Here is a 27,909-nt window from a genome sequence, read left to right as displayed (position 1 = left end):
CAGTGAGCTGAGATCATGCCACTGCACTCTACCCTGGTGACAGAGCAAGACTCCATCTCAAAATTTAAAAAAGGCCAGGCACGGTGGCTCAAGCCTGTAATCCTAGCACCTTGGGAGGCCCAGCTAATTTTATATTTTTAGTAGAGACGGGGTTCCTCCATGTTGGTCAGGCTGGTCTCAAACTCCCAGTCTCAGGTGATCCACGCACCTCGGCCTCCCAATGTGCTGGAACTACAGGCATTAGCCACCAAGACCAGCCATGATTGTGGTTTTTGCCACTGTTTTTTAATGGCAAAAACCACAGTTGCTTTTGCACCAGCCTAATAGTTATCCAAGTGATTAGTTTAAGATCATCCCCTGGTTCTGGCCATTTTCATTGTACCAAAAAATTATTTATATATTTACACCTTTCTATTTTTTACTTTTTACATCAAACAGGTAATGTGATGATGCTGTAACAAGGTTTGAGGCAAGCATATCTCACACATAAGCATGAAACCAAATTATCATCCTTATGGCCTACAAAAGCACCTACTATGCCTTTTAAACTAGACTGTCTCAACTGTGCATTAATTATGTATCTAGATATAGGATATGTGCTTGGGAAAATGTATAACTAAACTTTATGTCTTACTTCTCAAACTTAAGAAAAACATCTAGCAACATCTTACATCAGTTTTCCATTACCTAGTGTTACATCATTGTTTTTTGTTTTGTTTTGTTTTGGTTTGAGATGGAGTCTTGCTCTGTCACCCAGGCTGGAGTGCAGTGGCACGATCTCAGCTCACTGCAAGCTCCGCCTCCCAGGTTCACGCCATTCTCCTGCCTCAGCCTCCTGAGTAGCTGGGACTACAGGCACCTGCCACTGCGCCCAGCTAATTTTTTGTAGTTTTAGTAGAGACGGGGTTTCACCATGGTCTCGATCACCTGACCTCATGATCCACCCACCTCGGCCTTCCAAAGTGCTGGGATTACAGGTGTGAACCACCACACCCGGCCCCACATCACTATTAAAAATCATACTTTAGGCCGGGCGCGGTGACTCAAGCCTGTAATCCCAGCACTTTGGGAGGCCGAGACGGGCGGATCACGAGGTCAGGAGATCGAGACCATCCTGGCTAACACGGTGAAACCCCGTCTCTACTAAAAAAATACAAAAAACTAGCCGGGCGAGGTGGCGGGCGCCTGTAGTCCCAGCTACTCGAGAGGCTGAGGCAGGAGAATGGCGTGAACCTGGGAGGCGGAGCTTGCAGTGAGCCGAGATCCAGTCACTGCACTCCAGCCTGGGCGACAGAGCGAGACTCTGTCTCAAAAAAAAAAAAAAAAAAAAAAAAATCATACTCTAAGCCTATATTTTACCTTAATGTTATCTGCTTCATAGAATAGTTATTCCTTTAACACTTATTTTTAAGAAATAAATTTATTTTACTTGTAGTTACTTAAATCCTAGAAATAATTTTTTCAAACAATAGAAATACAGCCTTTTACAGTAAGATAGTTCATGATTTGTTCTTTCGAGGATTTTTTTAATAAGGTTCTTCTACAATTGGATGGTGACAAAGTTTGGGTTTGTTAGGATTATTTTTCAGCAGCCAATCAGCTAGCCAAATCTATGGGGGGGAAAAAAAACTTAAGTTAAGAAACAGTTACATATTTCCTTTCAATATATACTATATCAACTGGAAACTTAAACAGTTTTCAAAATCACTTTAAGAAAATGACCATTAAAAATGGAAACATTTGGATTTACATTATGCAAGATTGTCAAGAATAGATCCAAACTGGAAAGAAAGAAGTAAAACTATCTCTATTCACAGATGGCATAAACCTATATGTGGAAAATCCTAAGGAATTTACAAGGAAGCCACTAGAGCTAATAAATTCAGCAAAGATGTAGGTTATAAGATCAATACACAAAAATCAATTGTATTTCTATACATCAGCAATGACAGTCCAAAAAAATTTTTTTAATCATTTTCTTTTTTTTGAGGCAGAGTCTTGCTCTGTCGCCCAGGCTGGAGTGCAGTGGCCGGATCTCAGCTCACTGCAAGCTCCGCCTCCTGGGTTCACGCCATTCTCCTGCCTCAGCCTCCCGAGTAGCTGGGACTACAGGTGCCCGCCACCTCGCCCAGCTAGTTTTTTGTATTTTTAGTAGAGACGAGGTTTCACTGTGTTCGCCAGGATGGTCTCGATCTCCTGACCTTGTGATCCGCCCGTCTCGGCCTCCCAAAGTGCTGGGATTACAGGCTTGAGCCACCGATCATTTTCATTTACAATAGCATATAGCTATTGTAGCATACAATAGACAAATAAAATGCCAAGGGATAAATTTAACCCAAGAAGTGAAAGGCTTATACATTAAGAATTGTAAAACATTGCTGAAAGAAATTGAAGAATACCTAAATAAATGAGAAGACATTATTTTTCATGGATAGGAAGACTTGATATTGTCAAGATGTCAATACTATACAAAGCAATCTACAGATCCAATGCAGCTCTTGCCAAATGTCCAACAAGCTTTTTTTGCAGAAATGGAAAGCCAATCCTCAAATTCATATGAAATTGCAAGGGGTTCTGAGGAGCCAAAACAATCATGAAAAAGAACAAAGTTGGAGGACTGACTTGTACTCTCAATTTCAAAACCTTCTACAAAGCTACAGTAGTCAGCACAGTGTGGTAATGACATCCTTATGCCAGACATGTAGACCAATAGAATAGACCTAAGAGTCCAGTGCTCTCTTTGGCAGCACATATACCAAAACTGGTATGATACAGAGAGGTTATTAGCATGGCCCCTGTGCAAGGATGATGCACAATTTATGAAGCATTTCATATTTTTAAAAAAGAATGAGAATCCAGGAATAAACCCAGGCATCTATGGTCAACAAATTTTTGACAATGGTACCAAGTCCATTCATGGAGAAAGAACAGTCTCTTCAACAGATGGTACTAGGACAATTGGATTTCCACATGCAAATGGATAAAGTTGGACCCCTATACCACACCATATACAAAAATGAACTCACAATGGACCAATGACCTAAATATAAGAGCTAAAACAATAAACATCTTAAAAGAGACCAGGTGCAGTGACTCACACCTGTAATCTCAACACTTTTGGAGGCCAAGGTAGGAAGATCACTTGAGACCCGGAGTTTAAGACCAGCCTGGGCAACATAGGGAGACGCCATCTCTACAAAAAATGTTAAAAATTAGCTGGATGTGGTAGTGTGCTCCTGTGGTCCCAGCTACTTGGGAGGCTGGTGCACAAGAATCACTTGAACCCAGGAGGCAGAGGTTGAAGTGAGCCAAGATTGTGCCACTGGACTCCAGCATGGGCAACAAAGACTCAAATGTCTCAAGAAAAAAAAAAAAAAAAAAAAGGGAAAGAAAAAAGTCTTAAAAGAAAACATAAAACATAGGGGAAATTTTTCATGACCTTGGATTTGGATTTTACAATGGATTCTTAGACATGACACCAGAAGCACAAGAAATAAAAGAAAAAAATAAATAAATTGGATTTCATCAAATGAAAAATGTTTATACATTAAAGGACATTATCAAGAAAGTGAAAAGACAACCTACAAAATGGAAGACAATATTTGCAAATCATATATCTAATAAGGGTTTAATATCTAGAAATATAAAGAACTTGAACTCAACAAAAAGACAACCCAGTTTAAAAACCGGCAAAGGACTTTAATTTGAATAGACATTTCTTCAAAGAAGGTATACAAATGGCCAACAAGCTCATGAAAAGATGCTCAACATTAGTCATTAGGGAAATGCTGATCAAAACCACCGTGAGAAACCACTTTGTGTTATCTAGCAGGATGGCTACAAAGAAAAAGAAAGACAGGCCAGGCATGGTGGCTCACACCTGTAATCCCAGCACTTTGGGAGGCCAAGGCAGGCGGATCACATGAGGTCAGGAGTTCGAGACCAGCCTGGCCAACGTGGAGAAACCCTGTCTCTACTAAAAATACAAAAATTAGCCAGGTGTGGTGGCACATGCCTGTAATCCAAGCTACTCGGGAGGCTGAGGCAGGAGAATGGCTTGAACCTGGGAGGCAGAGGTTGCAGTGAGCCCAGATCGTGCCACTGCATTCCAGCCTGGGTGACAGAGTGAGACTGTGTCTCAAATAATAATCATAATAATAAATAAACAGAGCAAGAAAATAAGTAATCAATAATTATACATAATATCTAAAATGTATATAAAATATCTTCTAGAAATGTTTATTTTAAAAAGGTTCTCAATATTTGCAGTATTTCAAAGGACACAATGTCTTAAACATGAAAACTATAGACAATTTATAGACAATTTTTTTTTGGGGATGGAGTCTCGCTCTGTCGCCCAGGCTGGAGTGCAGTGGCACAATCTTGGCTCTCTGCAACCTCTGCCTCCTGGGTTCAAGTGATTCTCCTGCCTCAGTCTCCTGAGTAGCTGGGATTACAGGTATGCACCACCACGCCTGGCCAATTTTTGTACTTTTAGTAGAGACGGGGTTTTACCATGTTGGTCAGGCTGATCTCAAATTCCTGACCTTGGGATCCGCCCACCTTGGCCTCCCAAAGTGCTGGGATTACAGGTGTGAGCCACCGTGACTGGTGACAATATTTTTAAGTGTGAATAAAAATATTTCTTACCAAAGGATCTGCTGGTTTTTGCTTACAAAGCTCTGTGAGTCCTTCAAGCAAAGTTGGCATTATATGTAAATTTAAATAGTCCTTAGCAGCTTGTCCAATTGGAATGGGCTCAATGATCACTGCAAATACAAATGTATTCTCATTGAAGCAAACATAATGATTAAATACTATACAATCATTAAAAAGGCTCTTTTTTTTTTTTTTTTGAGACAGAGTCTCGCTCTGTCGCCCAGGCTGGAGTGCAGTGGCGCTATCTTGGCTCACTGCAAGCTCCGCCTCCCAGGTTTATGCCATTCTCCTGCCTCAGCCTCCCGAGTAGCTGGGACTACAGACGCCCGCCACCTCGCCTGGCTAGTTTTTTGTATTTTTTAGTAGAGACAGGGTTTTACCATGTTAGCCAGGATGGTCTCGATCTCCTGACCTCGTGATCCGCCCGTCTTGGCCTCCCAAAGTGCTGGGATTACAGGCTTGAGCCCCCGCGCCCGGCCTAAAAAGGCTCTTTTTAAAGAACGTTTCTCTTTTTTATACATATTTTTTGAGATGGAGTCTCGCTCTGTTGCCCAGGCTGGAGTGCAGTGATGCAATCTCAGATCACTGCAACCTCCTCCTGGGTTCAAGCGATTCTCCCACCTCAGCCTTCCCAGCAGCTGGGACTACAGGTCCGCATCACCACACCCTGCTAACTTTTGTATTTTTATTTTATTTATTTATTTATTTTTAAATTTTTTGAGACAGAGTCTCGCTCTGTTGTCCAGGCTGGAAAGCAGTGGCATGATCTCAGCTCACTGCAACCTCCGCCTCCTGAGTTCAAGTGATTCTCCTGCCTCAGCCTTCTAAGTAGCTGGGATTACAGGCGTGTGCCACTATGCCTGGCTAATTTTTGTACATTGAGTAGAGACAGGGTTTCACCATGTTGGCCAGGTTGGTCTCGAACTCCTGACCTAAGGTAAACCACCCACCTCGGCCGCCCAAAGTGCTAGGATTGCAGGCATGGGACACTGTGCTAGGCCCTAATTTCTGTATTTTTAGTAGAGACAGGGTTTCACAATGTTGGCCAGGCTGGTCTTGAACTCCTGACGTCAAATGATCTGCCTGTCTCAGCCTCCCAAAGTGCTAAGATTACAGGCATAAGCCACTGCAACCAGACTGTTTTCTGTTTCTTTTCTTTTTTTCTTTGAGACAGTTTCACTCTTGTCACCCAGGCTGGAGTGCAGTGGCATGATCTCAGTTCATTGCAACCCCATCTCCTGGGCTCAAGCGATTCTCCTGCCTCAGCCTCCTGAGTAGAACCAGCCTCAATTTTCAGTTGGGATGTTTCCCTTATTATTTAGACATAAGAGTTCTTTATATATTCTAGTTACAAGTTCTTTATTCCTTTATGTGGTATATTATTTGCCAATATTTTTTCCCAGTCTCTTGCCTACCTATCTTTTCATATTTTTAAAAATTTAACTTTTTTTTTTTTTTTTAGACACAGGGTCTTGCTCTGTTGCCCAGTCTGGTGTGTGGTGGTATGAGCACAGCTCACTGCAGCCTCGAACTCCTGAGCTGAAGCATCCTCTGGCCTCAGCCTTCCAAGTAGCTGGGCCTGCAAGTATGTGCCACCACACCCAGCTTTTTTTTTCTTTAAGTTTTTAGAGACAGGGTGTCACTCACTATGTCCCTCAGGCTGGTCTCAAACTCCTGGCCTCAAGCAATCCTTCCACCTCAGCCTCCTGAATAGCTGGATTTACAGGTGCAAACCACTGCTCCTAGCTCTTCAAATTATTTTTTTGTGTGTGACAGAGTCTTGCTCTGTCACCAGGCTGTAGTGCAGTGGCGCGATCTCAGCTCACTGCAAGCTCTGCCTCCCGGGTTCACGCCATTCCCCTGCCTCAGCCTCACAAGCAGCTGGGATTACAGGCGCCCGCCACCACGCCCGACTAATTTTTTGTATTTTTAGTAAAGATGGGGTTTCACCGTGCTAGCCAGGATGGTCTCGATCTCCTGACCTCGTGATCCGCCCACCTCGGCCTCCCAAAGTGCTGGGATTACAGGCATGAGCCATCGTGCCTGGCCTCTTTTCATATTTTTTTTTTTTTTTTTAGAAACTGATGTTTATTTTCATCAACTGTTTTTCCATGTTGCTTAAGAGCCCGTGAAAGAACAGCTTAAGACCATTCAGTGGTTGCTCCTACCCATTCAGTGGCCTGAGCAGTGGGAGCTGCAGACCAGTCTTCCGTGGCAGGCTGAGCACTCCAGTCTTCAGTAGGCAACTGCTGAATAGGCACAGAGGGCACCTGTACACCTTCAGACCAGTCTGCAACCTCAGGCTGAGTAGCAGTGAACTCAGGAGCTGGAGCAGTCCATTCACCCTGAAATTCCTCCTGGGTCACTGCCTTTTCAGCAGCAGCCTGCTCTTCTTTTTCAATCTCTTCAGGATCTCTGTAGAAGGAGAGATCAGGCATGACCTCCCACAGGTATTCACGGGAAATGGTGCCACGCATGCGCAGAACTTCCCAAGCCAGCATCCACCACATCAAACCCACTGAGTGAGCTCCCCTGTTGTTGCATGGGATGGCAATGTCCACATAGCGCAGAGGAGAATCTGTGTTACACAGAGCAATGGTAGGTAGGTTAACATAAGATGCCTCCGTAAGAGGCTGGTGGTCAGCCCTGGGGTCAGTAACCACAAGAAGCCGTGGCTCCCGGAAGGCTGCCTGGATCTGGTTAGTGAAGGTTCCAGGAGTGAAGCGGCCAGCAATTGGAGTGGCTCCAGTGGCAGCAGCAAACTTCAGCACAGCCCTCTGGCCAGTATTCCTGGAGGATATAACACTGACATCAGCAGGGTTTTCAATGGCAACAATGGTACGGGCCACCAGCAGAAGCTTCTCCCAGGTCCTCTTCAGATTTATGATGTAGATGCCACCACTTTTCCTTTTATAGATGTACTGTTCCATCTGGAAGTCAAGATTGGTGCCACCTAAGTGGGTTCCTGCTGCAAGGAACTTAAGGACATCCTCCTCCTTCATTTGCAGGACATCAAGGGCTCCGGACATTGTGAAAAGCTTCCCTTTAAGTTACGATGGGAGGCCGGGCGCGGTGGCTCAAGCCTGTAATCCCAGCACTTTGGGAGGCCAAGACGGGCGGATCACGAGGTCAGGAGATCGAGACCATCCTGGCTAACACGGTGAAACCCCGTCTCTACTAAAAATAAAAAAAAAAAAATCTAGCCGGGCGTGGTGGCGGGCGCCTGTAGTCCCAGCTACTCGGGAGGCTGAGGCAAGAGAATGGCGTGAACCCGGGAGGCGGAGCTTGCAGTGAGCCGAGATCCGGCCACTGCACTCCAGCCTGGGCGACAGAGCGAAACTCCGTCTCAAAAAAAAAAAAAAAAAAAAAAAGTTACGATGGGAATCCAGAACAACACCGTATGGACCCCTCTGTAGGTAGCGCGGAAAGCTCATATTCTTAATGATGTCTTTTGAAGCACAAAAGCTTTTAATTTGATTTAGTCCAATTTATCAATATTTTCTTTTATGGATCTTGCTTTTTTTTTTTTTTTTTGAGATGGAGTCTCGCTCTGTCGCCCAGGCTGGAGTACAGTGGCTGGATCTCAGCTCACTGCAAGCTCGGCCCCCCGGGTTTACGCCATTCTCCTGCCTCAGCCTCCCGAGTAGCTGGGACTACAGGCGCCTGCCACCTCGCCCGGCTAGTTTTTTGTATTTTTTAGTAGAGACGGGGTTTCACCGTATTAGCCAGGATGGTCTCGATCTCCTGACCTCGTGATCCGCCCGTCTCGGCCTCCCAAAGTGCTGGGATTACAGGCTTGAGCCACCGCGCCCGGCCGGATCTTGCTTTTGATGTCATTTTAAGAACTCTTTGTCCAACTCCAGTTACAAAGATTTTCTCCGGTTTTCTTTTAGATGTTTTTACATTGAAGTCTGTGAGCCATTTTGAGTTAATTTTTGTGTAGGCTATGAAACAAGGGTCTAAGTTCTTCTTGTTTTTATGTGACTATCATGCTGTCCTATGTCCTAGCACCATATACAGATTTTCCTCAACTTACATGGGTTACATCCCAATAAACCCATCATAAGTTGAAAATATCATTAAGTCAAAAACATATTTAATGTACCTAGCCTATTGAACATCATAGCATAGCATAGCCTACCTTAAATGTGCTCAGAACACTTACATTAGCCTACAGTTGGACAAAATCATCTAACACAAAGTGAATTTTATATAAATAACATTTTCTATATAATATACATATATTATGAGCTGGGCACAGTGGTTCACACCTGTAGTCATAGCTACTTGGGAGGCTGAGGCAGGAGGAGTACCTGAAGCCATGAGTTTGAGACCACCTGGGCAACAAAGCAAGACTCTGTCTCTTAAAAAAAAAAAAAGATATATATATCTTAAGCAATCCTTCCACCTCAGCCTCCTGAATAGCTGGATTTACAGGTGCATGTGTAAATTAAAATACATATATATTTTTATTTATATTCAGTGTTTTTCAGATATATATATATATAGATATATACAAATATATATATATATCTTTTTGGGGGGAGGATCTCTTGAGGCCAGGAGTTCAAAACCAGCCTGGGCAATATGGCGAGACCTCCTTTCTACAACAAAAAAATTCAAAAAGTAGCCAGGCACAGTGGTGTATGCCTATAGTCTCAGCTACTCAGGAGGCTGAAGTGGGAGAATGCTTGAGCCCACAAGTTCAGGCTGCAGTGGGCACCACTGCACTTCAGCCTGGGTGACAGAGAGAGACCCTGTCTCAAAAAACAAAACAAAACAAAACAAAACAAAAATAGAATGGTTGTATGGATATTCACCATTAATGTACACAGCTGAAAGCACCATAGTAAAGTCAAAAAGCTGTAACTTGAACCATGGTAAGTTGGGGACTGTATTGGCAAGACCATCCTTTTCTCATGGAATTGTCTAGGCACCTTTGTTGAAAGTGAATTGACCATAAGTGTAAAAGTTTATTTCTAGATTCTCAATTCTGTTCCAATAATCTATACATGTATCTTTATGTCACTGCCACACTGCCTTATAATTGTGGCTTTGCAGTAAGTTTCAAAATCAGATAGTGGAAGTCTTCTAACTTTGTTCTTCTTTTCCAAAATTGAGTTCTTTGCAATTTTATTAAATTTTAAACTCAGCTTGTCAATTTCTACATAAAAGTATGCATGGACTTTGATGAGGATTACATTAAAATTTTCTTTAATTTTTTTTTCTTGTAGAGACGTGGTCTCACTTCATTGCCCAGGCTGGTCTCCTACTCCTAGACTCAAGCAATCCTCCTGTCTCAGCCTCCCAAAGTGTTGAGATTACAGGTATAGCCACTGCATCCAACCCAAAACTGTTCATTGATTTAGAAAGAATTGCCATCTTAACAATACTGAGTCTTCCAATCCATGAATATGGAATATCTATTTATTTAGATATTTTAAAATTTCTCTCAGCAATGCTTTTTGTTTTCAGTGTACAAGAATTGCACTTTCTGGCCGGGCGCGGTGGCTCAAGCTTGTTATCCCAGCATTTTGGGAGGCCGAGACGGGCGGATCACGAGGTCAGGAGATCGAGACCATCCTGGCTAATACGGTGAAACCCCGTCTCTACTAAAAAATACAAAAAACTAGCCGGGCGAGGTGGCAGGCGCCTGTAGTCCCAGCTACTCAGGAGGCTGAGGCAGGAGAATGGCGTAAAGCCGGGAGGCGGAGCTTGCAGTGAGCTGAGATCCGGCCACTGTACTCCAGCCTGGGCGGCAGAGCGAGACTCCGTCTCAAAAAAAAAAAAAAAAAAGAATTGCACTTTCGTTAAATTTATGCCTAAATGTGGCTGGACACGGTGTCTCACACCTGAAATCCCAGCACTTTGGGAGGCCAAGGCAGGTGGATCACCTGAGGTCAGGAGTTTGAGACCAGCCCACCCAACGTGGCGAAACCCTGTCTCTACTAAAAATACAAAAAATTAGCCAGGCGTGGTGGTGGGCGCCCATAATCCCAGCTACTCAGGAGGCTGAAGCAGGAGAATCGCTTGAACCCAGGAGGCAGAGGCTGCAGTGAACCGAGATTGGGCCACTGCACTCCAGCCTGGGTGACAAGAGAGAAACTCTTGTCTCTTAAAAAAAAAAAAAAAAAAAAAATTATGCCTAAATATTATATTATTTTTAAAGCCATTGTGAATGGAATTTTCCCTTTTTTACAGCTTTATTGAAGTATTATTGATGTACACAAAATTGCACACAATTAATGCATACAATTTTTTTCTCAACATGGGCAAATGTTTTATTCATATATTATATAAAGTTCATTATGCTAATTCATCAGGTACTAATCATTAAACAAAAATCTTTTTAATATATTTTTTTTTTTGAGACATGGTCTTGCTCTGTTGCCCAGGCTGGAGTGCAGTGGTGTGATCTCAGTTCACTGCAACCTCTGCCTCCCGGGTTCAAGCAATTCTCCTGCCTCAGCCTCCCGAGTAGCTGGGATTACAGGTGCATGCCACTACACCAGGCTAATTTTTTTTATTTTTAGTAGAGATGGGGTTTCACTATGTTGGCTAGTCTGGTCTCGAACTCCTGACCTCAAGTGATCTGCCCATGTCAGGCTCCCAAAATGCTGGGATTACAGATGTGAGCCACTGCCCCTGGCCCCCCAAATTTTTTTAACTTATAAGTGTACTTAACATTTTTTTTTATTTTAAAAGCATGTCATCCTTGCACAGGGGCCATGCTAATCTTCTCTGTATCGTTCCAGTTTTACTGTATGTGCTGAAGTGAGCACAACAAATTTTTTAATAGATAAAAAATATTGTATATATTTATTGTGTATATGTTGTTTTGAAAGATGTAAACACTATGGAAAGACTAAATCAAGCTAATTAACATATGTATTACCTCAAATACTTATCTTTTTTTGTGGTGAGAACACTTAAAATCTACTTTTTTAGCAATTTTCAACAACACAATATATTATTGACTATAGTCACCATGTTGTTATACTAGATCTCTTGAACTTATTCCTACTATCGTAGCAATAAGTATCCTTTGATCAACATTTCCATCCCCTACTCTCTCTTGCAAGCTCCTAGTGGCCACCATTCTACTCTCCGAGTTCAACTTTTTTTTAGATTCCACATATAAGTGAGATCATGTGGTATTTGTCTCTCTGTGCCTGACTTATTTCACTGAATATAATGTCCTCCAAGTTCATCCATGTTGTCAAAAATGACAGAATCTATTTCTTTTTAAGGCTGAATAGTATTACATCGTATATATATACCACATTTTCTTTATCCATTAACTCACTGATGAACACTTAGGTTGATTCCATATCTTGGTTATTGTGAATAATGCAGCAATGAACATTATTGTGGTTCACTGGTGCAGGTATCTCTTCAAGATCCTGATTCAATTCTTTCAGATATATAGATCCAGCAGTGAGATTGTCAGATCATGTAACAGCTTTAGTTTCTTCAGGAACTTCCATACTGTCTTCCACAGTGGTGGCACCATTTTAAATCCCCACCAAATGTGTACAAGCGTTCCAATTTCTCTATATGCTTGCCAATATTTACCTTTTCTTTCTTTTGATAACAGCCATCCTAACGTGTGAGGTGATATCTCACCGTGGTTTTGATCTGTATTTCCCTGAGGATTAGTGATTTTGAGCGCCTCTTTTTTTTTTTTTTTTTTTTGAGATGGAGTCTCATTCTTGTTGTTGCCCAGGCTGCGATGCAATGGTGCGATCTTGGCTCACTGCAATCTCCACCTCCTGGGTTCAGGCAGTTCTCCTGCCTCAGCCTCCCAAGTAGCTGAGATTATAGGCACGTGCCACCACGCCCAGCTAATTTTTTGTATTTTTTTTTAGTAGAGATGGGGTTTCACTTTGTTGAGCAGGCTGGTCTTGAACTCCTGACCTCAGGTGATCTGCCAGCCTCAGCCTCCCAAAGTGCTGGGATTTCAGACGTGAGCCACCACACACGGCCTTGAGCACCTTTTCATAAACTTGTTGGTTATTTGTATGTCTTCTTTAGAAAAATGTCTATTCAAGTCCTTTGCCCATTTTTTAAATGGGTTATTTAGGGGTTTTTTGGATATTGATTTGTAAGAGTTCCTTATATATTTTAGACATTAACCCCTTATCAGATATATGGTTTGCAAATATTTTCTTCCCTGGAATTGTTTTCTTAATTTCATTAGTGAATTATTCATTTATTTATTTATTGAGAGGATCTTACTCTGTCACCCAGGCTGAAGTACAGCAGCGGAAATGCAGCTCACTGCGGCCTCAACCGCCTCAGCCTCCCAAGTAGCTGGGGCCACAGGTGTGCACCACCACCCCCAGCTAATTTTTCATATTTTTGGTAGAGACAGGGTCTTGCCATATTGCCCAGGCTGCTCTCAAACTTCTGGGCTCAAGCAATCCTCCTGCCTCTGCCTCCCAAAATGTTGGGATTACAAGCGTGAGCCACCGTGCCAGGCTAGGGCTAAATAAATTAATGAGAGAATAAAAACAGTGTTTTCATGTTTCTTACATGGATGAACTTTAAGTTTTTTAAGTTTTCTGTTATCCTTGTTTTATTTATTTGTTTGTTTGTTTGAGACAGGGTCGCACTCTGTTGTCCAGGCTGGAGCACTCTGGTGCCATCACAGCTCACACAGCCTTAACTTCCTAGGCTCCAGTGATCCTCCCACCTCAGCCTCCGGAGTAGCTGGGACTATAGACATGGGCCACCATGCCCAGCTAATTTTTTATTTTTTGTCGAGATGAGATCTTGCTATGTTGCCCAGGCTGGTCTCCAACTCCTGAACTCAAGAGATTCTCCCACCTCAGCCTCACGAAGTGTTGGAATCACAGGTGTGAGCCACCACACCCAGCCTGTATATTTATTTTCAAATATAATCATTTTGATAGCGGGGATATCTTCTTACTCATCTTTGCATTTATGGCAAATAGTAGGCAACTTAATAAATGTGTTGAAGAAATGGAATATAGCAAAACTCTGAATTAGCCATTTCTATTAAAAGGGAAAGGAGACCAGCCTGGGTAATGTAGTGAGACCCCCATCTCTACAAAAACATTAAAAAATTAGCTGAGCGTGGTGGTACACACCTGTATTCCCAGCTACTCAGGAGGTTTAAGGTTGTAGTGAGCTATGATCGCACCATTGCACTCCATCTGGAGTGACATGGAGAGACCCTGTGACCACCCTCAGAAAAAAGGGAAAGAAGAGAGCATTACTTTTTTCTTTTCTTTTCTTTTTTTTTTTTTTTTTTTTTTTTTTTTTTTTTTTTGAGACGGAGTCTTGCTCTGCCACCCAGGCTGGAGTGCAGTGGCCGGATCTCAGCTCACTGCAAGCTCCGCCTCCCGGGTTTACGCCATTCTCCTGCCTCAGCCTCCCGAGTAGCTGGGACTACAGGCGCCCGCCTCGTCGCCCGGCTAGTTTTTTGTATTTTTAAGTAGAGACAGGGTTTCACCGTATTAGCCAGGATGGTCTCGATCTCCTGACCTTGTGATCCGCCCGTCTCGGCCTCCCAAAGTGCTGGGATTACAGGCTTGAGCCACCGCGCCCGGCTCTTTTCTTTTCTTTTGAGACAGTCTCATTCTGTCACCTAGGCTGGAGTACAGTGGTGCAATCTCGGCTCACTGTAGCCTCTGCCTCCCAGGTTCAAGCAATTCTCCTGCCTCAACCTTCTGAGTAGCTGGGATTACAAGCATGCACCACTATTCTCGGCTCACTGTAGCCTCTGCCTCCCAGGTTCAAGCAATTCTCCTGCCTCAACCTTCTGAGTAGCTGGGATTACAAGCATGCACCACTATGCCTGGCTAATTTTGTATTTTTAGTATAGACAAGGTTTTACCACACTGGCCAGGCTGGTCTCGAACCCCTAACTTCAAGTGATCCATCTGCCTTAGCCTCCCAAAATGCTGTGATTATAGGTGTGAGCCACCGCGTCCAGCCAGCATTACATTTTTCAAGGGTTAAGAACATGTCTTTGAATATCTTGATAACTTGCTTGAGTGAATCGTCATATAAAGTTTTGCACATAGTTTTTGATCGACTGCTAAGTAAGAGGACGCTCATACCACAAACTCTCAGTACTTGCTCCAAAGAACTTCACAGCAAAAGATCTGCAATGTGCTAAGTAATTAATGATTTTATATTTATCCTACAACTTGCTGCTTCTCAAATGTCTAACTAGATCTCTAAACTCATGCCTAGAGGATTCATTTAATGAGTAAAATCAAAGGCAACTGAAAATAACAGTTGGCTGGGCACAGTGGCTCATGCCTGTAATCCCAACAGTTTGGAAGGCAGGCGGGAGTATCGCTTGAGCCTAACAGTTCAAGACTGGCCTGGGCAACATGGCAAAACTCTGTTTCTACAAAAAACTTGAAAAACCAGCCAGGTGTGGTGGTGCATGCCTGTGGTTCCAGCTACTCCAAAGGCTGAGATGGGAAGATTACTTGAGTCTGCGAGGCCAAGGCTGCAGTGAGCTGTGATTGTGCCACTGCACTCTGGCCTGGGCAACAGAGTGAGATTCTATCTCCAAAAAAAAAAAAAAGGGAAAAGAAAGAAAATTACAGTTTAGGAATATAATCCTATGAGTAAGAAGAGCTTCCAAATATACCTTCTATTTAACATAAAATGAATTTTTATCCTGTTTTATTTAAAAGCTAGAGAGAAGTCAGGCGTGATGGCTCATGCCTATAATCCCAACATTTTGGGAGGTAGAGGCAGCAGTATTGCTTGAGCCCAGGAGTTCAAGACCAGCCTGGGCAACATAGTGAGATTTCGTGTCTACAGAAAATACAAAACTTAGCTGGGGCTGGTGATATGCACCTGTGGTTCCAGCTACTCGAAGGCTGAAGTGGGAGGATACTTGAGCCCAGGAGGTTGAGGCTGCTGTGAGTTGTGACCATGCTACTGCACTCCAGCCTGGGTGACAGAGTGAGACTCCATCTCAAATAGATAAATAAATAACAAAAGCTAACAAGCAAAAGTCTAATTCACTTTTAAGACTAATATAAAGTGCTACCACATTAAAAAGACCTCTCACTGGGCACGGTAACTCACTCCTGTAATCCCAGTGTTTTGGGAGGCTGAGGCAGGAGGACTGCTTTGAGAAAAAATATATAATTTTAAAAGTAGTTTTTGTTTGCTTGTTTAAGAATCAGGGACTTTTCAGACTGTACAGAAAGGAGGGAAACAGGTCTTCCCCTGGGAGGATGACTGAAAGGCCAGTGGAGGAAAGTTGTCAGCCCATTGTCAGGTCAGCATCAGGCCTTTACCAAGCCTGTTGGCACTAAAAAGTAACAGATCAAGTACTCAAAATGTGAAATATATTTATTTTGAATTTAGAAATTCAAACAACAGTGATACTGTTGTATCACATCAGTTATTCAAAAAATGTGAAATCTCCCCCCCCAAAAAAATCAAGAACTTTTAAATCTCCAAGACAGTTTTCAGTTTTATTTGAATTAATCTCCAGTGGAAAATACTGAGGAACAGATCTAAATGACTTAGGGAAAAATAAGTCATAACAGGAAAAATAACATACTAAAAAAAATTCAAAATTTTGCTCAATGCTTTGCATTTTTTCCTTATAACAAATATCACCAAATTTTATTTCTGCTCTAAAAATATTAAAAACAAACCAAAAACCTCAGTGTTCTTCCTCGTATGTCCACTTCTCAAAGGCTTACAACTTCTCTAACAGTAAGGAAACAAAAAAAGGGACTAATTATTAATTTCTCAATTGCATGAGACTTTGTTAAGCAAACAGTAAATTGTTAGAGAAGACGGTAAATCAAATGTAGTTTCCAAGAGAGATTATTTTTCTCATGTGTCACAAACTCTACTGAACCTTTCAGGATAACTAGAAAGAACTGTAACACAGAAGAATATGTTTAATGCAAGATAAAAGAAAGAAAAAAAAATTAAGCTGGGTATGGTGGCTTACACCTGCAATCCCAGCACTTTGAGAGGCCAAGGCAGGCAGATTACTTGAGTACAGGCATTTGAGAGTGTCCTGGGCAACATGGTGAGACCCCATCTCTCCAAAAGATAAAAGAAAATTAGTTGGGCATGGTGGCATACACCTATCGTCTCAGCTACCTGGGAGACTACAGTGGGAGGATCATCGGAGCCCTGGAGTTTGAGGCTGCAGTGAGCCAAGACTGTGCCACTGCACTTCAGCCTGGGTGACAGTGAGACACTGTCTTAAATTTTTTTAATGTTAAAAATAGATAAATAAATAAAAATTAAACACTTCTCAAAAGACTCGCTAGAGGGCACAATTTAGTTGTTAGGGAAATGTCAAATTTTCCATTTGTGGCTTCAAGTTTTTAAGTAACTACAACTTGAAAACCTAACAAAATATACTGGAAAAAAATTATTTTATCTTCCTTTCCAGCTATATCCGCAAAATAAAAGAAAAAGCAAACAAAAAGGAGATGCAGTTGACAAGTTAGTCATCTGTAACTCACCTTCAGGAAACATAAAACGTATTTCTCTTTCCGCAGCAGCAAAGTCATTACTCCCATGAAGTGCATTCCTTAGGTCATCTGTGCCATAAATTGCCCTTAGACTAAAAACAAGTTAGAGATGATGTTCATCCAATCTGACATCTATTCCTTACTTTATATGCATGCATTCCACTTAAGAATTTTATAAAAGCATTGCCACTTCTTACATATGAAAGCTTCATAATTTATGTCAAATTTAAGCTTAAATTTAAGCTTATCTATCTAGATAAGGATCAAATATATTCACGTCTGCAGGAGGAATACACTGGGAAAACAGGAGTTCTCTGGATAAAAACGTGGTGTTTTGTAAGAAGTAAAAAAGCAATGCACATTCAAAAGTGCAATAACTCAATATCTTCTTGTTTCCATACATTAGCAATAATGCCGAAAATTTGAATTTCTGTTCCTGTATTACCATTATTATTTTAACATACCATCCCAATTTTTCCATCTAAAAATCCTACTTCAGTGGCAGTTTAAAGGTTGAGAGAATAAGGGTAATCAACTATAAATCAGACATTCTCTGATGCTTTTTCTGGCATGCAGTATTAAGATAGGCATTTAACACTTTAAAATGCAAAATGGACCCCCAAGCCCCGCCCCTCCCCCCAAAAAAGCTGATTTTGGAAAACTTCCAAATAATAAAACAAAAATTCCCATTACAATGAAATTAGATTTTTTTTTTTTTCATTTTCACAGATGGATTCCATTCCCTGCCATCCCCCCAACCCTGAAAATTACCTGTCTGGATGTGTCTCCTTCGCTACTAAGCTATTATTTGGTCCCAAAAGTTCTAACCAATAAGAGATGGCTTTATGTCTAGCTAATATCATGGCGACAAGTGGTCCAGAACTCATGTAAGCTGTTAAATTGGGGAAAAACATTTTTCCATACTGTTCCACATAAAAGTTACTACATTGCTCAGGGCTGAGGTGTAGTTTTCTTCTCTATAAAAGACACAAAGTCAACAAAAGCATTTAAAATGACAGTTCAATGATAGCTCATTAAAATCATTACTAACTTGAAACTAGTACCAATCTGATTATAACTTAGAGGTTTATCTTTGTATTATGAAGAAAGAAAAGGATATAATTAAATGTATGTTGTAAATAAGATAGTAAGAGGAATTACTTAGCCTACTTAAGAAAAATTATGGCCAGGTGCAGAGGCTCATGCCTGTAGTCCTAGCACTTTGGGAGGCCGAGGCCAGTGGATTGTCTGAGCTCAGGAGTTCGAGACCAGCCTGGGCAACACGGTGAAATCACATATCTACTAAAATTCAAAAAATTGGCCGGGCGTGGTGACATGTGCCTGTAGTCCTAGCTACTCAGAAAGCTGATGCAGAATTGCCTGAACCCGTGAGGTGGAGGTTGCAGTGATCTGAGACTGCACCACTGCACTCCAGTCCGGGCGACAAAGAAAAATTATTCCGGTTAGGCAGCCTCCTTCAGCATATGGTTTGTTAGTAACAAATTTATCACATCTCCTTCTTAGAGTAAATAACACTTCAATTAATAAAACTGGACTTAAAAATATTTCAAATTCATGTTTCTCTATTTGTGTTACTATTTTGGGAGCTGATCTCATTATGGTACTTAGAAATAACAGCTAGGCATAGTGACTCATGCCTGTAATCCCAGCATTTTGGGAGGCCAAGGCGGAAGGATGGCTTCAGCCCAGCCAGGAGTTAGAGAGCAGCCTAAGCAACACAGGGAGACATTGTTTCTACAAAAAATTTTAAAATTTGTCGGGTATGGTGGTGTGTGCCTGTAATCCCCACTACACGAAAGGTAGTGAGCCATGATAACACAATTGCACTCCAGCCTGGGTGATAAAGCAGACCCTGTATCAAATAAACTAACAAAAAAAGTAACATGTAGTATAATGATGCAGTAAAAAAGTTTTTCATTTGAACATGTGTGTTCTTTATTCTGGTTCTGTCATAAATATCTTGATTCACTGTAACATGAAGAAAAATTAGGCCAGGTGAGGTGGCTCAGGCTTGTAATCCCAACACTCTGGGAGGCCAAGACAGGCAGATAACTTGAGGTCAGGAGTTCGAGAACAGTCTGACCAACATAGTGAAACCCCATCTCTAATAAAAATACAAAAATTAGGCCGGGCGCAGTAGCTCACGCCTATAATCCCAGCACTTTGGGAAGCCGAGGTGGGTGGATCACCTGAGGTGAGGAGTTGGAGACTAGTTTGGCCAACATGGTGAAATGCCGTCTCTACTGAAAATACAAAAAATAAGCCAGGTGTGGTGGCACGCGCCTGTAATCCCAGCTACTCGGGAGGCTGAGGCAGGAGAACTGCTTGAACCTGGGAGGCAGAGGTTGTAGTGAGCCGAGATCACGCCATTGCACTCCAGCTTGGGCAACAAGAGCGAAAGTCTGGCTCAAAAAAAAAAAAAAAAAAAAACCAGCCGGGCATGGTGGTACATGCCTGTAGTCCTAGCTACTCGGGAGGCTGAGGCAGGCCAACAGCTTGAACCCGGGAGGTAGAGGTTGCAGTGAGCCAAGATTGCCCCTCTCTACTCCAGCCTGGGTGACATAGCGAGACTCCGCCTAAAAAAAAGAAAAAAGAAAAATCAGGCCGGTGTGGTGGCTCATTCCTGTAATCCCAGCACTTTGAGAAAGACGAGACAAGTGGATCACCTGAGGTCAGAAGTTTGAGACCAGCCTAGCCAACATGGTGAAAACCTGTCTTTACTAAAAGTACAAAAATTAGGCCAGGCGCAGTGGCTCACGCCTGTAATCCCAGCACTTTGGGAGGCAGAGGCAGGTGGATCACCTGAGGTCGGGAGTTCAAGACCAGCCTGGCCAACATGATGAAACCCCGTGTCTACTTAAAAAAAAAAAAAATACAAAAAATTAACCAGGCGTGGTGGCGGGCACCTGTAATCCCAGCTGCTCGGGAGGCTGAGGCAGGAGAATCACTCGAACCCGAGAGGCGGAGGTTGCAGTGAGCCGAGATCATGCCACCTCACTCCAGCCTGGGCAACAAGAGTGAAACTCCGTCAAAAAAACAAAAACAAAAACAAAAACAAAAATTAGCCAGGCATGGTGGTGCATGTCTATAATCCCAGCTACTCAGAAGGCTGAAGCATGAGAATTGCTTGAACCCAGGAGGCAGAAGTTGTGGTGAGCCAAGATCGAGATAGCGCCATTGCATGCCAGCCTGAGTAACAGAATGAGACTCTGTCTAAAAAAAAAAAAAAAAAAAAAATTAGTTGCTAGTATGTATCTCAATCTGAAAGACTATGAAACATTCTGGACAAATAGATGTTATTTCCTTCACAAATGAGACTATAAAAATTAATCGAGGCCGGGCGCGGTGGCTCAAGCCTGTAATCCCAGCACTTTGGGAGGCCAAGTCGGGCGGATCACGAGGTCAGGAGATCGAGACCATCCTGGCTAACACGGTGAAACCCCGTCTCTACTAAAAATACAAAAACTAGCCGGGCGAGGTGGCGGGCGCCTGTAGTCCCAGCTACTCGGGAGGCTGAGGCAGGAGAATGGCGTAAACCCGGGAGGCGGAGCTTGCAGTGAGCTGAGATCCGGCCACTGCACTCCAGTCCGGGCGACAGAGCGAGACTCCGCCTCAAAAAAAAAAAAAAAAAAAAAATTAATCGAGTTTTAAAAAAGTCATAGTTGCTGAGTCTAATTTGAAAGTATCATGCTTTCTCTAGAAGCAGCTATTTTGAGTGCCTTTTTTTTTTCAAGGCATGAGCCACTGCGCCCAGCCTTGAAGGTTTTTAAAAAATTATTTATTACTGCCAGCCAGGCTCAGTGGCTCATGCCTCTAATCCCAGCAATCTGGGAGACCAAGGCAGGCAGATTGCTTGAGCCCAGGAGTTCAACACCAGTCAGGGCAACATGGCGAAACCCCATCTCTACAAAAAATACAAAAATTGGTGGTGCACACCTGTAGTCTCAGCTAATCGGGAGGCTGAGGCACGAGAATTGCTTGAACCCAGGAGGCAGAGGTTGCAGTGAACTGAAATCATGCCATTGCACTCCAGCCTGGGCAATACAGTGAGACTCGGTCTCAAAAGAAAAAAAAAAATGTATTACTGCTGTTTTTTCAATTCCACTAAAGGTGGGTCAGGAGGGAAAATGCTCAAAATACAACAGAGGGATTCAAAGTAGAAATCAAAGAACCTCTGCCTGGAGTAAGGATGATGAGACATGGAGGTATGTTACTAAGTGAAGGCTAAGAATCTCCATGATTAGGGCAGAAATCTGTCTTTCTAAAATGTCTTAGATTTTCCTGAGAGTAAGTGTGAATTTCACCAAGTGACCCACCTCAGAAAGCCCTTTCCAAAACTCCGCGTTTCCGCAGGCTTCAGAAACTTGGTAAAATTGCTTGGTTTGTAGCAAGGGACCAAACTGCCCAGAGCAAGAAGTTTGGTAAGACACTTACCTAGGTGGCGCAGCTCTGTTATTAATAGGACCTGCTGGACGAGTGTAACATTCTCACCAGTGAAGGGCCAGTTACTATGAAAAAGGTGCTGACATTTGTTCTCAAATTCAAATTCACATAGTGAATAAATAAAAGATGTGAGAAATTATAAGAGCACCTGCTTTAGCGTAATCCTCAATTCTATTATCTAAAATTAAGACATTTATGATTATGCATGTTAGTGTTTTTTGGTTTTTTTCTTGCTGAGTTTAAAAATAAAATCTCGTCTGTTGAAATGTAAGCCCTTATCTGCCATTTGCCCCTTAAAAAGCAGGGAAACCTACCTTCTGTAGGTATGCCAGCCAATGTAGCACAATTTTAAAAATTAAGGGTTCATCTTTAACTATTATTCCATTGGTTGCTTTAAAATTGGATCAGGTGAAATTCTTTGAAATTATATTGAATAGTCTACAGCCATACCACCCTGAACATGCCCAATCTCGTCTGAAATTAGGTTGAATATTTTCACAAAGAGCAGTATATCAAGTACTATCAGAACAGAACTCTTAGTTTGTAACAAAGGCAACACTGCCATCTATTGAAACGATATATCATTTTTCAGCTTTTCCCTTAGGTGGGACAGGAAAGCCTCAAGTTCAATGGACTCTCAAGCCTATTTTAAAAGCATACAGCGCAAAGGACAAAACTTGCATAATTTAATTTAAATGAGATAGCTTGAATAGTCAAATTCCTACAGACAGCAAGTAGAATAGTGGTTATTGGGGATGGGGAAGAGGGAAGCAACGAGTTAGCATTAGGTAGAGTGTTTCAGTTTAAGATGAAAAGGTTCTAGAGATGGACAGTAGTAATGGTTGTACAACAATGTGAATATACTTAATGCAACTGAAATGTACACTTAAAAACAGTTAAAATGGGCCGGGCGCGGTGGCTCAAGCCTGTAATCCCAGCACTTTGGGAGGCCGAGACGGGCGGATCACGAGGTCAGGAGATCGAGACCATCCTGGCTAATACGGTGAAACCCTGTCTCTACTTAAAAAAAAATACCAAAAACTAGCCGGGCGACGAGGCGGGCGCCTGTAGTCCCAGCTACTCGGGAGGCTGAGGCAGGAGAATGGCGTAAACCCGGGAGGCGGAGCTTGCAGTGAGCTGAGATCCGGCCACTGCACTCCAGCCTGGGTGGCAGAGCAAGACTCCGTCTCAAAAAAAAAAAAAAAAAAAAACAGTTAAAATGGTAAATTTTATGTTATGTATATTTTACCACAATAAAAGCAAAAAATGAAGGATATACCATGGCTGCCTTTGCTCTGAAAGTTAACCAGGGAAAGTGTCATATATATTTACATTAAATTTTGTTTGTTTGTTTTTTTCTGGTCTCAGTACATTGCCCAGGCACTCTCAGTTCACTGCAACCTCCACCACCCGGGTTCAAGTGATTCTCCAGCCTTGCCTCCTGAGTAGCTGGGATTACAGGCATGCGCCACCACACCCAGCTACTTTTTATTTGTTTGTTTTTTGAGATGGAGTCTTGCTCTGTTGCCCAGGCTGGAGTGCAGTGGCAAAATCTTGGCTCACTGCAACCTCCACCTCCCAGATTCAAGCGATTCTCCTGCCTCAGCCTCCCGAGTAGCTGGGATTACAGGCTCCCACCACCACGCCCAGCTAATTTTTGTGTTTTTAATAGAAATGGGGCTTCACCATGTTGGCCAGGCTGGTCTCGTACTCCTGACCTCAGGTGATCCACCCACCTCGGCCTCCCAAATTGCTGGGATTGCAGGCATGAGCCACTGTGCCCAGCCCTAATTTTGTATTTTTAGTAGAGATAAGGTTTCACCACGTTGGCCAGGTTGGTCTTGAACTTCTGACCTCAGTGATCCACCCGCCTCATCCTCCCAAAGTGCTGGGATTACAGGCCTGAGCCACCATGGCTGGCTAATTTTTAATTTATAATTAACACTAGCCACTTAATTATTAAGTTTGTCACTAAATATTTTTTAAAATATGGACTTTTTTTTCTTTTTCTTTTCCTTTTTTGAGATGGAGTCTCACTCTGTCGCCCAGGCTGGAGTGCAGGGGCATGATCTTGACTCACTGCAACCTCTGCCTCCCGGGTTGAAGCGATTCTCCTGTCCTAGCCTCCCCAGTAGCTGAGATTACAGGCACGTGCCACCACGCCCAGGTAGTTTTTGTATTTTTAGTAGAGATGGTGTTTCACCGTGTTGGTCAGGCTGGTCTCGAACTCCTGACCTCAGGTGATCCACCCGCCTTGGCTTCCCAAAGTGCTGGGATTACAGGCATGAGCCACCACACCCGGCCAAAATATGGCCTTTTAAAAAACTTAAATGGGACACCTTTATCCGTATACTTCATTTGTTTTTTCTAAAGTTAATGGATAATATAATTACAGGATTCAAAAATTCAAAGCAATACAAAAAGGTATGTACTGAAAAATCGTATTCCTATCCATGTGCTAATCTACCCAGTTCTTCCTTGCCCTCAATAGGTAACCCTTTTCAAATGTTTGTTTTATTCCGCCAGAATTTCATTTTTCAAATATTGGCAAACATGAATATATTACTTCGTCTCTATCACAAAAGGTTGGTACACATGATTTTGCTTTTTTCGCTATTTTGCTTTTTTTGCTACACACTTTGCTTTCTTCCATAACAGTACAGACGGGTTCCTCATTCTTCTATTTAGAATTATTTGCACATTATGCAATTTGGTGGGTTCTCCAGAGTTTATTTAGTCCTGTCTCCCAATCTCCCAACCTGGGTTATTTTCAATCTTTTGTTGATAAGTAAACAATGCTGCAAAAAATAACCTGCATATATATCACTTCATATTAATACAGGCACTTACTGACAGGACTAAACAGGGCTCTGCGCATGACAGGTAGTAAGAGCACAAGGAATTCTGTAGGACAGATTTCCAAGAGCAGAACTGCTGGATTAAATGGTAAGTCCATCTGTTGTATTGGTAGATAACTGCCAGATTCCCTTTGATAGGGATTGTGCCATTTACTTTTATATTTTTGCCAAACGGAATCTCAGTTTAGTGGGTTTTTTTTTTTTTTTTGAGACGGAGTCTCACTCTGTCGCCGGGGCTGGAGTGCAGTGGCCGGATCTCAGCTCACTGCAAGCTCCGCCTCCCGGGTTCACGCCATTCTCCTGCCTCAGCCTCCCGAGTAGCTGGGACTACAGGTGCCCGCCACCTCGCCTGGCTAGTTTTTTGTATTTTTTAGTAGAGATGGGGTTTCACCCTGTTAGCCAGGATGGTCTGGATCTCCTGACCTCGTGATCCGCCCGTCTCGGCCTCCCAAAGTGCTGGGATTACAGGCTTGAGCCACTGCGCCCGGCCTAAAAATTTTTTTATTTTTTATTTTTGGGACAGAGTTTCGCTCTTGTTGCCCAGGCTGGAGTGCAATGGCGTAATCCAGGCACACCACAACCTCCACCTCCCAGGTTCAAGCGATTCTCCTGCCTCAGCCTCCTGAGTAGCTGGGATTACAGGCATGCGCCACCATGCCTGGTTAATTTTGTATTTTTTAGTAGAGACAGGGCTTCTCCATGTTGGTCAGGCTGGTCTGGAACTCGCGACCTCAGGTGTTCCACTAGCCTTGGCCTTCCAAAGTGCTGGGATTACAGGCATGAGCCACAGTGCCTGGCCTTGTTTATATGATCTTATCAACCTTTTCTTCCATGGCTCCTAGACCTTAAGTCATAATAAAAAAAGGCTGTCCTACTCCTACAACAAAACAAATCCATTATCTTTTCTTCTTGAACTTACATGGTTTAATTGTTTAAATATTTAGATCTCAGGTTCATTTGGAGTATATCCTGGTATATTATACTTGATCCAACTTTTTCAGTGGCTACCAGTTTTCCTAACGTTTACTAAAAAGTTATTTACCTGAGTCTTTAATTATATTAAATATTTCCTAACACTTTCTTGTACCATCCCTACCCTGGGACTCCACTTGTCCTTCGAAGCGCAACTGAAATTCCACGCCTTTTCTGAAGATTGATATTTTCTCTTTATTTTATTAATTATTATTATTATTATTATTTGAGACAATCTTCCTCTATTGCCCAAGCTGGTGTGCGATGGCATAATCTCGGCTCACTGCAACCTCCACCTCCCAAGTTCAAGCGATTCTCCTGCCTCAGCTTCCCAAGTAGCTGGGACTACAGGTGTGCGCCACCATGCCCAGCTAATTTTTGTATTTTTCATAGAGAGGGGGTTTCACCATATTGGCCAGGCTGGTCTCAAACTCCTGACCTTATGATTCACCCACCCCAGCCTCCCAAAGTGCTGGGATTACAGGCGTAAGCCACCGTACCTGGCCATTTTCTCTTTATTTTTAAAAATACTGACTGAATAAGCAATATGACACTGTATAAACGTGAGAAAATCAAAAATTGGAAATTCAAATAAGAATACTATAAAAGAGGCCAGGTGTAGTGGTTCACACCTGTAATCCCAGCACTTTGGGAGGCTGAGGCGGGTGGATCACGAGGTCAGGAGTTCAAGACCACCCTGTCTCTACTAAAAATACAAAAATTAGCTGGGCATGGTGGCGCATGCCTGTAATCCCTGCTACTCAGGAGGCTGAGGCAGGAGAATTGCTTGAACCGGGACCCAGGAGGCAGAGGTTGCAGTGAGCTGAGATCACACCACTGCACTCCAGCCTGGGCTACAGAGGGAGACTCTGTCTCAAAAAAAAAAAAAAAAAAAAAAAAAAAAAAACTATAAAAGAGGAAGATTAAAATATTCAATTCTATTTGATTATCCTTAACAATGCTATTATATTCACTTTCAAACCCCTAGAATGACAGTGTTTACTAATTGCAGAACAAATGTAAGGCTGAAAACATTAAATGTTTGCAGTAACTGAAAAAAATACCAATAACCTAAAATTCCATCAATAAAGGATCAAGTAAATAAATTGTAGTTCTAATACACAGGGAAATATTACACAGAAATTCGGAAGAGTGAGATCAATTCAGATGTACTGATCTGGAATCCTATCTGAGGGACTCTGTAAAGGGGGTCAAGGGAAAGGGACTGCTCTGTTTTACGGGGGGAAAATGTTTATAAATGCATAGAAAACTCCTGGAAAAACAGAAAGTGTTAAGTGGTTGCCTCTCTCTGGAGCCTGGGACTTGGGGTGGGAGAGGACAGGTGAAGGAAAAGTCCATTTTATTTCTCATTTTATATCCTTTTAAAAACTATCACATATAACTTTTATACTTAGAAGAATAAACTTAAATTTAATGCTGAACACTAAGGGTTTAAATGCGGAGGCACATTTACATAAGCATTTTTTTTAAGGGCAGAGAGGAAAAAAGCATGAATCATACCCAGAAGTTACCTGAACAATGGTGAATCCGGATCTGAGAATAATATCTTGTATCTCCTCCTCTTTGTCAACAATATCTGGTTTGATAATGGCCAGAGTTTTTTCTACATATATCTGAGGTGGAGGCATTGATATCTCCATTATGGCTTTTCAGGGCACAAACTGCGAGTTTCTTAACAGTATCAACTGCAATGACATGCATTTCCCCCCCGTCGCAAATTCAATGTAATTATGATTAAGAATAGCCATAGTAGGTACTTGATTTTATTAGCTGATAAAGGTAGAAACTGCTATGTTTTTCTATATACAGGGTCTCAATAATAGGATTCCTACTATGTCCAAATCGAGCCTCGGCTTTTCGTACACGCTGTCACCGAGGCGTAAAGGACTACGGGCTCACATGACCAGAGGCCAAGGGGCGACTGAAGGTCTGGAACCAGCGACAGCCTCAGGCAGCAGAGGGCAGTGGGGCGGGTGGTGGGGGCTCGAGGGGGCGGTGGCTGGTGGGCAACCACACACCACTACAGCGGTGCGTGAGCAGCCTCAGTCGGCTGCCTCTGTGAAGCGACCCTGTCCCGCAAGGACCTCTCTGTGCATAGGGTCAGGCCTAATTGGAAAGCAGGGCTTCTGGGTCTGCGGGGACTTTCCGGATTGCACCTGCAAATTCTGAATTTGACTCTTAAGTACTCACCTCAGCGGCCGTCCGTCCTCGTGTGCTACATCTTGTTGCTAGGAGACCTGAGGCCCCAGCGTGAGGACGGTGGCTGCAGAGGGCCAATCCCAGCAAGGAGCCTTGCAGCCTCTGGGCCAGTTCGTTTTAACCAAAGGGAACTAGCCATTTTTATTCTCCTTGTGAATCTTAGAGCACTAGATGTTTTCTGACATTTTACTCATAACTTATTTCATCCTTCTGCCCGTTTGAAGGATGCTGCAATT

At 42.7% G+C, this 27,909-nt stretch overlaps 2 protein-coding genes and 3 non-coding genes across 6 annotated transcripts; 1 reads left to right on the top strand and 4 right to left on the bottom strand.

The window, feature by feature from the left end:
- Window positions 1-428: 428 nt before the first annotated feature.
- LOC117066292 lies at window positions 429-531 on the bottom strand. Its single transcript, XR_004430268.1, has one exon. It is a non-coding gene; the product is annotated as a small nucleolar RNA U13 (small nucleolar RNA).
- Window positions 532-1,401: 870 nt separating this feature from the next.
- On the bottom strand, window positions 1,402-27,719 carry NME5 (NME/NM23 family member 5). 2 transcript variants are annotated; one of them, XM_033181106.1, is made up of 6 exons: window positions 27,665-27,719; window positions 26,986-27,159; window positions 17,931-18,136; window positions 17,151-17,251; window positions 4,651-4,769; window positions 1,402-1,610 (listed from the first exon to the last, which is right to left on the bottom strand). In XM_033181106.1, exons 2-6 carry the CDS (start codon window positions 27,112-27,114, stop codon window positions 1,527-1,529), a joined length of 639 nt encoding a protein of 212 aa, XP_033036997.1. In that variant the 5' UTR covers window positions 27,115-27,159; window positions 27,665-27,719; the 3' UTR covers window positions 1,402-1,526. The 2 variants fall into 2 exon arrangements, with proteins under 2 accessions (XP_033036997.1, XP_033036998.1); XM_033181107.1 differs by having other exon boundaries at window positions 26,986-27,087; window positions 27,665-27,711.
- Window positions 2,732-2,839, top strand: LOC117066182. The gene has a single exon (XR_004430178.1). It is a non-coding gene; the product is annotated as a U6 spliceosomal RNA (small nuclear RNA).
- LOC117065813 (40S ribosomal protein SA-like) lies at window positions 6,725-7,715 on the bottom strand. The gene has a single exon (XM_033181105.1). The coding sequence runs from the start codon at window positions 7,686-7,688 to the stop codon at window positions 6,801-6,803; it is 888 nt and encodes a 295-aa protein (XP_033036996.1). The 5' UTR covers window positions 7,689-7,715; the 3' UTR covers window positions 6,725-6,800.
- LOC117066155 lies at window positions 11,338-11,441 on the bottom strand. The gene has a single exon (XR_004430156.1). It is a non-coding gene; the product is annotated as a U6 spliceosomal RNA (small nuclear RNA).
- Window positions 27,720-27,909: the final 190 nt, after the last annotated feature.

The sequence above is a fragment of the Trachypithecus francoisi genome, unplaced genomic scaffold, assembly GCF_009764315.1.
Source record: "Trachypithecus francoisi isolate TF-2019V2 unplaced genomic scaffold, Tfra_2.0 Lachesis_group2, whole genome shotgun sequence".
In the NCBI taxonomy this organism is placed as follows: Eukaryota; Metazoa; Chordata; class Mammalia; order Primates; family Cercopithecidae; genus Trachypithecus; species Trachypithecus francoisi.
Note: the sequence above shows the minus strand (reverse complement) of the source record. Positions and strands in the feature narration are given on the sequence as shown.